The sequence below is a fragment of the Tenrec ecaudatus genome, chromosome 9 (genome assembly GCF_050624435.1).
Source record: "Tenrec ecaudatus isolate mTenEca1 chromosome 9, mTenEca1.hap1, whole genome shotgun sequence".
In the NCBI taxonomy this organism is placed as follows: Eukaryota; Metazoa; Chordata; class Mammalia; order Afrosoricida; family Tenrecidae; genus Tenrec; species Tenrec ecaudatus.
Window position 1 is genome coordinate 67,246,380 of NC_134538.1, and position 14,390 is coordinate 67,260,769.

At 37.0% G+C, this 14,390-nt stretch overlaps 1 protein-coding gene across 3 annotated transcripts in view; it reads right to left on the reverse strand.

Moving 5' to 3' along the window:
- SUGCT (succinyl-CoA:glutarate-CoA transferase) overlaps positions 1 to 14,390 on the reverse strand; it is an 880,365-nt gene that overhangs the window by 760,787 nt on the left and 105,188 nt on the right. For all 3 annotated transcript variants that reach the window (XM_075558176.1, XM_075558175.1, XM_075558177.1), the window contains exon 7: positions 356 to 447. In XM_075558176.1, coding sequence (XP_075414291.1) covers positions 356 to 447 — 92 coding nt within the window. The remainder of the gene's footprint in view (positions 1 to 355; positions 448 to 14,390) is intronic.

Consider the following 14,390-nt stretch of genomic DNA (forward strand, 5'->3'; position numbering starts at 1 on the left):
TGTTTTCTCTTTTACATAATCTTTTTTTGTCTGCTCTTTATTGAAGAATACATTTCAGAGTCTTATGATATCCATTTTTGTCTTTTCTTTCTGTGCTGTCCTTTCCATGACCTATTGATTTCTTAATTTTTGATGTCCTTGATAGCATGCCACAACCCTTTTTGGTGTCTGATCATTAGTGTTTAATTGACATTTATTGTAATGAAGACTTCAATTTTACTTCAATAAAATCCATCACTTTGACTCTTGCTTTGAAAGAAATTAACTCAAATTTAAGTCTATGGGACAGTGAAGTGGGAAATGCCTTTTAATACATAATGGGAAATTTATCAATAGTCTAAAGATGAATACCTACCTCAGGCCCTGTGATGTGCATCAAACCAGAAACAGCAGAAGCAACTGCATCATAACCAGCTCGTTGTGACATTGGACCTGTCTGACCATACCCTAAAACAACAAGAACAACACAAATATTCAGCACCACCAAGGAAGATCCAATAAGTGTATTAAAATCATTTGTACCCATAAATGTTACAGCATTTATTTATATTAAATCTACACTCTCCCTTCAAAGGATACTGTAAAAATTAATTATGATGTTCTACTCCCAAGGTGACCATCTCCCCGACTCTTTACTATCTTTGGTTCAACCTGATTCATTCATATAACTTACTTCCCAGACATTATAGTGGCATTTGCTACTCTTGATCTATCCAAAATAATGTACAAAACAAAATTAATATGTCACCCAGGTTTCTGTGGACACTCTGTGTTAGGCATTGGATTGCTAACCACAAAGTCCAGGAGAAAAAGATGTGGCCGTCCACTCCCATAAAGATCTATAGTCTCAAAAACCCTATATTGGGCCACTATGAGTGAGAACCGAATTGTGGGCAGTGGGTTGGTTTTGTTTCTATTTACAAATTTTCTCGAGTATTCAGAGAAGGTAGACTTGATGATTTTTAAGTATGTACATAAATAAAACAAGTACATTACCTAATATTTTAGTGTTAATATTTCCTATATAAAGTGTCATTTGATTGTCATCATCAAGATGCACAAGGACACAAGAAATATTTTTTTCTTTTCTCCACAGTCCTGTACTTATTGATGAATTGAGGCTATATCAGGAGCTACGAAAATCTGTCTTTATACCAAAGAACAAAAACCATCATTGTGTGATCACCTTCCCCACATAAACGCTGAAGACAAATGTGTGCATAAGTAAGTGTGGTGAAGAAGGCTGATGAGGCTATTAAGAGATATAGTGTCTGGGGACTTAAAGGCTTGAAAGTAAACAAGTGGCCATCTAGCCCAGAAGCAACAAAGCCCACATGGAAGCAGCACACCAACATGTGTGATCATGAAGGGCCGAGGGGACCAGGTTTCAAACAACAATGGCGGGGGGAAAAATCATATCACCGCGAATGAGAGGAGTGCGTGATGGAGACCCAATACCCATCTGTAGACAGCTGGACATTCCTTGCAAAGGGGTAGTGGGGAGGAGATGAGTCACTCAGTGTTCAGTGTAGCAACAATGAAACTTAAAACCTTCCTCCAATTCTTGAACGCTTCCTCCCCACCAATTATCATGATCCCAATTCTACCTTGCGGACCTGGTTAGACCAGGGGATGCAGAGTGGTGCAGTAGGGATCTGGAAACACAGGGAATCTAGGATGGATGAACCCCTCAGGACCAGTGGTGAGAGTGGCGACACCAGGAGGGAAGTGGGTGTAGAAAGGGAGAACCAATCTTGGGGATCTACATGTAACCTCCTCTCTGGGGGATGGGCAACAGGAAGGTGGGTAAGGGGAGACGCCTGGAAGTGTAAGATAAGAAAAAATAATAATTTATAAACTATTAAGGGTTCATGAGGGAGGGGTGAGGGGGAAGGGAGGAGGAGGGAAAAAAGGAAAATGAGCTGATTCCAGGAACCCAAGTGGAAGGTGAATTTTGTGAATGACGAGGGCAATTAATGTATAAAGGTACTCTACTCGATGTATGTATGGATTGTGATAAGAGTTGTATGAGCCCAATAAAATGGTTTATTTTTTTAAATCTGTCTTTAAATCCCACATGTAAACCAGAGAAACTCTCTGAGAGAGTAGCCATATATATAGAAGAGCCGCTGCAACCATCAGCTAATTGCTGAAATTCCCTTTAATCCTCAGTTTCAGGAAGATCAAGAAAGGACGACTTCTGGCTCTTTCTACCACCTAGAATGCTCTCTTTCCAACTCACCCTCTTTTTCTTCATGTATCTCACCCTCTTCCATTTGTTAGGGCTCTACTCAGATGTCTCCTTACCAGAGAGACCTTCCCTAATAACTTTGTACGCTATTACCATATATTTGTTTTCTAGTCCTTTTTACCACAAAATATATAACAGCTATTTATTGATTGAATTTATGTTCTTGTGCTCATCTGGGTACACTAGAGAAACAAATTCACAGAAACTTATATGTGTATAAGAAATATTTTTTATGTATAGGGTAAGTATACATTAAGAAAGCATCCGAATCCAGTGCTGTCCAAGCCCATAAGTCCAACATTATTAGCCCATATGTCCGACACCAATCTACAAAGTCCTCCTCAATCTCCACACAGTGACGCCGACTGCAGGAGGAAAGCTGAATCAGTGTGTGTATAAATCACCTCAGTGCAGGCAGGGGGTTCCACGCAGTTGCTCAAGCACCCAAGGTTGCATCTGGGTAGGTCCATGTGGCTTCTCCTCAGGGATGTCTCACAGGAAGTGAGCCTTGCCAGCTGAAGCAGGGAACTGGCTAAGGCAGCTGCATCCTGGTCTGACTATCAGAGAGCAAGAGAACCGAGAACTAGAAAGGCAAGCCTCACGAGTCATATCTCTCCACTCTTCAATCCCAAATGTGTTCACTGGCCAGGTTGGCACAGTAAGCCTTAACTATCTCAGTTCTCTTCCTACTAAAATGCAAGCTCTGGAATTTTACTGGGTTTTTCTTTTTGTTTGTTTCCTGTTTGGTTCACTGTTTTAGACTCAATTTCTAGAATAGTGCCTGGCATAAAGATTCAATAACATTTATTGAATGACTAAATATCCATATAAAATTATCTTCTCAAAAACAGCAAATAATCTTTAAGTAGTAAATGAATAAAGAAACCAGATAAGAAAATGCTGACAATAAGATAAATATATCTTTTTGTGTAATATGAGTCATTATTTTTCCTCTTTTACTTTCTATTTTTCTTAATTATTTAAACAATGATCGCCAGTATTATCACAGTAAACAAATGAAACATCTAAAATTCAGAGACTGACATTATCAAAATGGCAGTCTTCAAAGATTAGTCTGTTGGCAATGTGCAAACTGGAATTGTTCACTGATAATTTGATAAAGAAAACTGGTCAGCATTCAATGCAGATAATTCTTTTCTTATCTTTAGTTTTACCATTCCCAATACAACTATCAACAAATACATATTAAAGATTAAAAAATTAACCCTGTCAACTAAATTCAAGTAAAGGGAAAAAATTGAGGAAATCATGGAAAACCAAGGAGAAGCAACACACACACACACACACACACAACTTGTGCTAGAGTACCACAAACTCACTCATTCTTGTTTAAGGTACAACCTCGCCATCTTGTGGCTTTTATGAATAATAACTAAGAAGTAAGTCTGCATTGCCAGTCCTATAAGTAAACTATGTGGAGGAAGGAAGTTGAAAGGAAAGTACTTCTTAACATCCTTTGATAATGCCCAGAATACACACAATCTGGTGGCCCGAGCCCTGCTGAGTCCATTGTTCTCCTTTAACTGGATCTAACTTGGTGTTTGTCTTCTTTCCTCATCTTCTGAGTTCTCAGACAGCAGAGCTATAATGGTGCTATTGTTTTCTCTAACTCCTGTGTCACTTCCCAGAGTGCTGGAAGCAGTAAGAAAACTCTCACTAGGAGAAAAAAATTGAACAAATGCTCACACCCACATATGTTATGGCCCTCAGACGCCAATTCATGCTATCTTAGCTAAGGGTCAGCAGTTCATCAAACATCACTGCTTGTATCTGCTCCAGGCCAAGAGCACCTGAATTATGAGAACAAGTCCTCCGAAGGGTGTCAGTCCAGAGATAGCTTTGAGGACTCCAAGCAACCGACAGCTTCACTTGCTCACTGCAGTATTTTGGGGTCTTATTGTCTTGTCAGCACAAACACAAAACAATAGGCACTGTATGATTCATTGATATTGATGTTTAGAAAGAAGAAATTCGATCAGAAGTTATAGAAAGCAAACTAGTGGTCCTTAGGCAAGTGAGGAGTGACTAGTAAGAGCACAAGGACGTTTTATGAATTAAAAGCAAATGTTTTGAGAATGATGAGGGCAATGAATGTACAGATGTGCTTTATACAATTGATGTATGTATGGATTGTGATAAGAGTTGTATGAGCCCCTAATAAAACAATTTTAAAAAGTAAACATTCTGTATCTTGATTATGGGCAGTGGCTACCTGATTAGGGACATTTTCCAAGTTATCCAATAATAAATTTAAAGTGTATGTATTTTATTGTAAATAAATTATACCTCAATAAATTTCATATTTAAAAAAATAAACAGAACAAGAGAGAACATCTCTCAGATTCCTGTTTCCAGTTTCCTATCCTCATTCTTGCCTCTTGGGATCACAGGAGTTTTATGTAAATTGGGGCATGTACCCGTCTACTACTTCCCAAGGGCTTTCGATGGCACTTAGAAGGAGCCTGCATTCCGTGCCCTGGATTAGAGAATTCTATGTGGCCTGGCGACTGCCTGTTCCTTGACTTCACTACATTCATTTTCCTACCGACCTTTACCATTGAGTCGTGCTGGCCTCCTTGAACCGTGCAACACTTTATCCCTGCTTTAAACTCTTTCTCTGAGGAGCCCGTGGTGTATGGGTTACCCGTTGGACTGTGATCCGTTGGAAACCACCAGCAGCTCAGAAAGCAAAAGACTGGGCTTTCGATTCCCATAAACAGTTACAGTCTAGAAAACCCACAGTGTCACTATGAGACAGCAATGACTAAATGACAATGAGTAAGACAAACAACCTTTCACTAGCTATTCCATCTGCCTAGTTCTTCCTCCAATATTCATATGGCTAGCTACTACTGTTGTTAGATGTCATTGAGTCAATTCCAACTCACAGCTAGTGACCCTATATACAATAAAACCAACACTACCTGATTTTGTTATTGTGATGGCACCCATTGTTGCAACAATGTGTCAATTCACCTCATTGAAAATCTTTGTCATTTTTACTCACCCTCTACTTTGCAAAGCAAGATGTTCTTCTCCAAAGACTGGTAGCACAGAGTCACCCACGGCAAACAATTTCAATGGAGCCTCTTTCTTCACTAGTCTTCCCAGAAGCTCCCTTGAAATCTATTCACCCTGGGTGATCTTGCTGGTATTTGAAATACCAGTGGTATAGTTTCCAACATCATAGCAACATGTCAGCTACCATAGAACAACAAACTGACTGACAAGTAGTGGAGATAGCTACTACTTATTATTCAATTTTACATATCACCTCCTCTGAGAGGTTTTCCTGTTCACCTAGTCTGCATTGGGTTGAATTAACTATCATTTTATTCTATCTTATTCTCTGTAGGACTTATCAACATTCTGGTAAGAAGCTAAAATACCCCCTCTGAGCGGTATCAATTCATCTAAAGGAAAGTCTTCCTGTTATTCTCTGACCCTCTACTTTACCAAGTATGGTGCCCTTTTGCAGGGACTGTTCTACCCTAAAAGCATACCCAAAGCATGTGATACTAAGTCTTATGATCATTGCTTCTAAGGAGCAGTCTGGTTGTACTTCTTCCAACTCCAATTTTGTTTGTTCTCCTGGAAATCAATGTTCTTCACCAACACCATAATTCAAGTATATCGATTCTTTCTAAACTTCCTTGTTCTTGGCTCAGTTTTCACATGCATATGAAGTCATTGAAAATACCATGGCTTGAAGGAGATGAGCCAGTCAGGGTGCAGGATAGCAATGATTAAATATGCAATTTCCCTCTAGTTCTTGAATGCTTCTTCCCACCCCCACCACACCCCCACTATCATGATCCCAATTCTACCTTACATATCTATCTGGACCAGAGGATGTTCAATGGCACAGATAGGAACTGGAAATACAGGGAATCCAGGACAGATGAACCCCTCAAGACCAGTGAAGAGAATATCAGAAGAGTGGAGGGAAGGTGAGGGGAAAAGGGTGAACAGATTACAAGATCTACATATAGCCTCATCCCTGGGGGATGGACAGCAGAGAAGTGGTTGAGGGAGACGTTGGATGGTGTGAGATATGACAAAATAATAATAATTTGTAAATTATCATGGGTTAAGTGGGGAGGGGGAGGGGAGGGGGAGGGGGAAATGAGGAGCTGATGCCAAGGGTTCAAGTAGAAAGCAGGTGTTTTGAGAATGATAATGGCAACATATCTACAAATGTGCTAGACACAATTGATGTCTGTATGGATTTTGATAAGAATTATGTGAGCCCCCAATAAAATGATTTTTTGTAAAAAAGAAAAGAAAATGCCATGGCTTGTGTCCAACACACCTTAGTCCTCAGAGTGAGTTTGACTAGGGGGCTTCAAAAAGTTTTTTTCAAAACTTCTAAATAGGAAGCTTAATCAACAGTCTGATCTGGTAGAATGGACTCAAATGCACTAGAGTCGACATTTTTGTCCCTTCAGGAAGCTCACAGACATCCAGAAAGAGATTTGTCATCAACCGACATTTCACCTTTTTTGAAATGAGAAAACCACTCATTTCAATATTTGAATATTTTCCCATAGCGCTACCAATAGCTGTGTTCAAAATCACAATAGTTTCTGTGGAATTTTTCCTAAGCAGGAAACAAAATTTCACAGCTGTACAGTTCTTTTTAATTGACCATCACAAAAAAACAAGATTCAAGTGAAATTTATGAAAAAATTCACCGTGACCAGAGAGAACCTTCTCAGGCACCACTGGGTGCACTAACTCATAGTGAATTGCTCAATACTCATCTAGTGAGATAAATGCCTACTACAAAAGTTCCACTCTGTCAAGCACAATTCCAGTTTGGGTAGGGTGGGGTGGGGGGGCGAAGAGGGAGGATATTTAAAATAGGAGAAATCTTCAACATTATTACCTTCCAAGTAAAATCTACAATTGATGGCCTGTGTCAATGAATACTAGTTGAAATGACTTTACATATAATTGCACACTGATACACATGCAGACACACACATAGATTATCCTAAATCTTAGGAGCCTCCTCCAAATAGAGAGAGAAAAGAACAACTACAAACCACACTGATACAATTAAAATAATTTGGGGAACTTGTCCTGAGATTAAGTACTCAAATATATTTTCATGAAATCTATTCTAAAAAATAATGAAAATACTCAGCAGCTAAGTCTGTATCTCAAGAGTCAATGTTTTCTTCAAGATGGAATGTAGTTCACATTCTATTAAAATCATGAAGAACATACCATTGCTAGATATTTTTCATTTTCAGGAGTAAAATAAAAATTTAAATGACAGAAGTTTAAAACACACTCTATGAGTAGAAAAGAAAATAAAAACCAAGCCAGATTCTCACATAAAACCAATTCTCCATACCACATTCCCACACTACAAATAGCAGCACTACGTCAGCCTATTACAGGGCATTTTAAGCAAAGAACAGAAAAATGGTCAGTTCAGAGTTCTTTATAGATAGAGAGTATACATCATCTGAAATCAAATGCAGAAAAATGAATAAACCAATTGAGTAACAAATTAACAAGAATCATCTTTTAGCTTCATGCCGTTGCCATGAAGAGAATGTGCAATTATATAGTCCACAACTTTCTTTAATAGAGATTAATGAAACATGAAAATGAAAATAGTTCTGATTAAAACATAGCAAATAAAAGCTAGTAACTTTTGAAAAGTCTAAAATTGGTAGCAATTCAAGACCTTTCAAAAATGCAGACCTGAAGGTAAGAAAACAAACAAATGGGACAATACATAGAGTGACATCAATGTTAAAGGCTAAAAATAATATACTAAAATTTGGAGAAATGACATAATATATGCACTAGTGAAAATAATCATTTCTAGAGTAACTGATAAGAAGTTTATAAGGTTCGCAGTTAGGAGCACATCTTGGTTTTAATGGCAGTCTCCACTAAATGGAACCAAGGCTCCTTGGAGAAAATAACTTGTTCCAAGGCTGAGTGTGTTAGGGTTCTCTAGAGAGCTAAAACCAGATTGCTGATAAATGTATATATATATAAAGATAGATATATAACACAAGAAATGAACAGTTAAATTATAAACAGATAGATATATAATACAAGAAATGAACAGTTAAATTATAAACAGATTGATATATAATACAAGAAATGAATGGTTAAATTATAAAGCAGTACAAATGGCTCAGTCAACTCACTCCCGTGAGAGAGTTGTGAGACACTGGCAGTCTTTCAAGTCTTGAGGGCCACCAGGTAGTCCTCTGTAGAGAGAGCTAGGCTATCCCAGCACAGGCAGCAAACAGCAAGGCAGGTCACCAACTGTCGGCCAGGTCACCAACGGTCAGTCCCCAGTCCCGGAGATGTAAATTTAATTCATGTGGTCTTAAAGGAACCTCAACTTACAGCGACACAGTCCACAGCTAGGTGTCCCACAGGTAGTGTGCCCTTTAAATTGAGGCACAGAACAAGCAAGGCAGCTGCACACTGGTCCGATGATTAAAGAGCGAGAGACAAGAAAGGCAAGGCTGACGGAGCCACTTATCTCTCCGCCCTTCAATTAATCCCACTTGTGTTTATCGGCCAGCTGGCACAATGAACTATCTCACTGGGGTAGGAGGAAAGAGCTAAATGAAAAACAACTTACTCCCAAAACTAAGAAAATGCTAACACAAATTAAAACCAATAAAGAGAATAAAAGAGCTATCTTATAGGTGCTCTCTTTGGCAAAATTTGGAGCAATTACAATGTCAAAATAAATATTCATGATAAAAATTATGACCTATCCAATAAAACATGAATATATGTGTCTACGAAAAAGAAAGAAGAGGAATTCTACATTGAAAAATAAAGAAAACTAATAAATGCAAAGGAATAAAATAACTAGAAAACCACTGTTTAACAAGATCAAAATAATAGAAACTCAGGCAAGAACCCCCAATGTATGCTAAAACTGGATGAGAGGTTGACAAGAACTAGAATTTATACATCATCTCAAAGCATATCCCCACAAATACCTGTTTGACTACAAAATAAAAATAATTTTACACTAAATAAATGACCATTGGTTGCAACAAGACAAATCAGTAGCATGTACCTACTGACATATGCATTGAGAAAAACTCAGCATCACTTTCTTGCTGTCTCTGCCACAAGTGCACAGCCAGATTCTGTTCATGAGAAAATTTCAGACATCCCAATTTAAGAGATAGTCTGCCAAATAATTAAACTACACTCCAAAAATGTCATGGATTTTCTTTTTCTGTAAAATATTAGGACAATTAACAAAATATCAATAAGTTCCATATTTGATAAAATTATGTATCATAATATTGTTTTCTGTATTTTGAAAATTGTACTGTGGTTATAAAAGAAAATTTCTTCTTTTTAGGTATTAAAAACTGAAGTATTTAAGGGTATAAGGTCATCATATGTCTATAACTTAAATAGTTCATTGTAATACATGTAGAAGATAAATTGGAAGAGACAGAGATAAAGCAAATGAATTAGAATATTCAAATTCAAAGGAATAATACATTCTTCTATAAATAATAAGATCTTATAATAATCTGAAAATAATTTAATCTGCAGAAGGCAGAGGAGGTGGAGGAGGAGACAGGAATAGTTAAAAATATCCTAAACACTTTCTATATGTCAAGCATTTCGCATACAGTATTTCATTGAATCCTTACAAAAACCATAGAATTTCCAGATGAAAAGAAATCCCAACATCAAAAAATTAAGTAATCTGTCCCAAAATACATAAATTATAAGTAGCACAGATAGTATACATACAGCTCACCTCATGAGCCAATAATGTATTGAAGTAAAAAAATTAATTGTTGTTGCTGTGAGGTACTGTTTCTGACTCATAGTAACCCTGTGTAGAACGGAATGAAACACCACCCGGTCGTGGCACCATCCACACATTGTTATCATGGCTGAGTCCATTGTTACAGCCACTGTGTCAATCCTTCTTGTTAAAGGCCTTCCCCTTCTTCACTACCCACCCCCTTTATCAAGCATGATGTTCTTCTCCAGGGTCTGCTCTCTCCTGACACGTCCAAAGTACATGGGACTACGTCTCATTCTGGCTGTATTTCTTCCAAGAGAGATGTGTGTACTTTGGGCAGTCTATGATACTTTCTATAATCTTTACCACAACAATAGTTCAAACCCACTGATTCTTTTTTGGTTTTTCTTATTCAATGTCCAACTTTCACAACCATATGAAGCAGCTGAATACACCATGGGTTAGGTCAGGTGCACCTAAATTCTCAAAATGACATCCTTGCTTTTCAATACTATAAAAAGGTATTGTTCAGCAAATTGACCTAATGCAACATCTTTTTTGGTCTCTTAAATACTGCTTCCATGAGCACTGATTATGGATTCAAACAAGACAAAATCTTTGACAACTTCAATCTTTATTCCACTTGCCATGATGTTGCCTACTGGTCCAGGTGTGTGGATTTGAATATTATTTACAATGATTTGTAATCCATACTGAAGGCTGCAATCCTTGACCTTCATCAGCAAGTGCTTCGAGTCTTCCTCACTTTAAGCTAGTAAAGTTGTGACATCTGCTTTTAAAGGTTATTAATAAGCCTTCCTACAACTCTAATGCTGCATTCTTCCTCATAGACTCCAGCTGCTCTGATTACCTGTCCAGCAGACAGACTGAATAAGTATGGTGAGAGGATAAAGCCCTGATGCATATAGTTCCTATGTTTAAACCATGCAGTATTCCCTTGCTTTGTTCACATAACTGTCTCTTGATCCATGTACAGGTTCCACATGAACACAAGGAGGTTTTATGGAATTCTCCTTCCCGAAACTATCTATAGTTTATGATGCACATTGTTTTAGGTCTTTGCATAGTCTGTGAAACACAAGTAAACATCTTTTCGGTATTCTCCACTTCAGCCAAGATCCACCACACATCAGCAATGGTATCCCTTGTTCCATGTCTTTTCTCTTCTGAAACCAGGCTGAACCTCTAATATTTCCCTGTCAATGTACTGCTGCAACCATTGTTGGATGACATTCAGCAAAATTTTACTTGCATGTGATATCAATGATATTGTTCTAGTATTTGAGTATTATATTGGGTCATCTTTCTTGGGAATAGGTACAAATATGGATCTCTTCCGTCAGTTAGCAAGTAGCTGACTTCCACATTTCATAGCATTAGGCACATGCGTGTTTTCAGTGCTTCATCAGTTCATTGAAACATTCCATTGGTATTCTATCCACTCCTGGAGACTTGTTTTTGACTAACGTCTCAGTGCTGTTTGGACCTCTGCCCTCTGTACTGCTGGGTCTTTTATTTAATAGTTTTATTGTCATATACTTCACATATCATACAATTTGATCATTCAATTATATTAAGATGTGTGTGATCATCACCACAATCAATTTCAGAACCTTTTCCACTTGTGCTCATTGTTGTTAATGCCCCGTTAGTGTCATTGGTTCTTGACCTCTTGAAACGAGTGAATGTCAACTAGTTCTTTTCAATATAGTGACTCTGTGTATTATTTCTATCTTCTTGTGATTCTTCCTGCATCATTCAATATTTTGTCCATAGAATCTTTCAACATTTCCACTCAAGGCTCGAGTTTTTCTTGAGTTCTTTCAGTTTAAGATATGCTGAATGTGTGCATCCATTTTTGGTTTTCTAATTCCAAGCCTTTTCACATTTCATTATAATACTTTAGAATAAAAAAATTAGGATACATATCATGACCAATTCTTAACAATTACAAATCATGCTAAAAAGCAAAAGATAGAGTCTGAAGAGACAGAGAAACATCAGAAATAGAGTCAAATATGGCAGAGATTTTGGAATTATCAGACTTGGAATTCAAAATAACTATGATTAATATACCAAAGATCCTAATAGGATGAACAGGCAGCATGCAAGATGGAAATACAAATAGAATCAAAAGGAAATGTTAAAAATCAAAATCACTTAACAGAAATTAAGAATGTTTTCAATATACCCTAAAGTAAGCTGAGCATGCCATGAAAAAGATCACTGGGCTTAAAGATATGTCAAAACTTCCTAAATTTAAAACAAAACCATATCTATAGGTCTCTTTATATCTATATCTCTATATGTGTCTCTTTATATCTATATATCTATATATTTCATATATAGATATTTCTATATCTCTATATATTTCATATATAGATATTTCATACATAGATATATAAAATGAACACATAAAATAAAAGAATGCTGGGACAATTACAAAAGAAATAGCATTAGTGAGATAGAAATACCAAAAGTACAACTATTTAAAGTAGTAATATCTCTGAAATTTTCCAAAATTAATAACAAACCATAACAGAAACACCAAGCAAGATAAATAACATCTACACCTAAGCATAGAATATTCAAATTAAAGAATATCAAAGACAAACAGGATGTTTTTTTTCCTTTTTTTACATTTTGTTTATTTATTTATTTTTAATAAATCATTTTATTGAGGGGTCTTACAGCTCTTATAACAATCAAATATATCTTCTTTTTTTTAGTGAGTGAATGAGTGAGTGACTGAGTGAGAGAGTGAGTGAGTGAGTGAGTGAGTGAGTGAGTGAGTGAGTGAGTGAGTGGGTTAGTCAGTGAGTGAGTGAGTGAGTGAGTGAGTGGGTTAGTGAGTGAGTCAGTAAGTGAGTCAGTGAGTGAGTGTGAGTGAGTGAGTGAGAGAGTGAGTGAGTCAGTTAGTCAGTGAGTGAGTGAGTGAGTGAGAGAGTGAGTGAGTGAGTGAGTGAGTGAGTGAGAGAGTGAGTGAGTGAGAGTGAGTGAGTGAGTCCCAAATATATCTTATAACATTAATTGTATCAAGCACATTTATACATATGTTGCCATCATCATTTCCAAATCATTTGCTTTCTACTTGAGCCCTTGGTATCAGCTCCTCTGTTTTCCCTTCCCTCTCCCACCACCCCACCCTTGTGAACCCTAGATAATTTATAAATTATTTTTATTTTCATATTTTACACCATAAGCTGTCTCCCTTCACCCATGTTTCTATTGTTCATCCCCCTAGGGAGGAAAGATTATATGTGGACCATTGTGATCGGGTCCCCCTGTCTCCCCGTTCTCCCACCACCTTCCCTCTACCTTCATGGTATCGCTATTCCCAATATTGGTCCTGAGGAGTTTATCTATCCTAGATTCTGTGTGTGGAAAGCTCTTATCTCAAGCAGAAAATCTTGAAAGAAGCTAGATTGGGGGAAGGGGCGGGAGAGAAACACCATCTCTGTAAAAGAACAAAATTACCTTGACTTCTCTTGAGAAAGCATACATGCAAGAAAAGAACAGAGTGGAATACTAGTGTAGAAAAAAAAACACCAGCCTAAATTATCATTCAAAATTGGGAAATAAGATTATTCTAAAAAATTTTTTTCAGTTAATTTGTCATGAATAGGCATCCCTTGCAAAAAATATCAAATGAAGTTCTTCAGAGAGAAGAAAAAAGAAATAGGTAAAAAATTTGTAACAGCAAAAAGAACAAGTTTTACAAAATGAATGAAGGCTCAGGGGGTATCTGGGAACTTCCGGTACTTCAGGCAGTTTTAGAAAAGGAATAAACAAAGGGAAAATAAAATATTTTATATTTTTCTTTTTAATTGGTCTAACAGATAACAACTTGCTCAAAATTATAATAGTTTTCTGGAGTCACGGGGCCTAGATGAATCCCTGAAACTATTGCCCAGAGATGATCTTTAAATGTCCAGTAGCAATATCCCCGGTGTCCTCTTAAAAGTAAACAACCATTGTACTTAACTAGTAAAAAAGATCTATCATGAACATTATGTTCTTATAAGAATTAGCTATCTGGGTCCAAACTCACAACAGCAACTCAAAAGATTAATCTTTAATCAAAATATTAAGTAGGTACCTTACAGGACAGTGAGCTCATGTAAACGTGGAAGAAATAATTAAAAATTAAAGGAAGAGCAGTTGCACAGTGAGGAGAACATAAGCAATGTCATTGAATTACACACATATTAACTCTTGAATTGGTATATGTTTTTAAATATATATTCCCAACAAAAATAATATCATCAAAATAAATAAAACTTAAAAATAATCATCATAGCACCAGTGTATGAAGTGATTACAGATTAT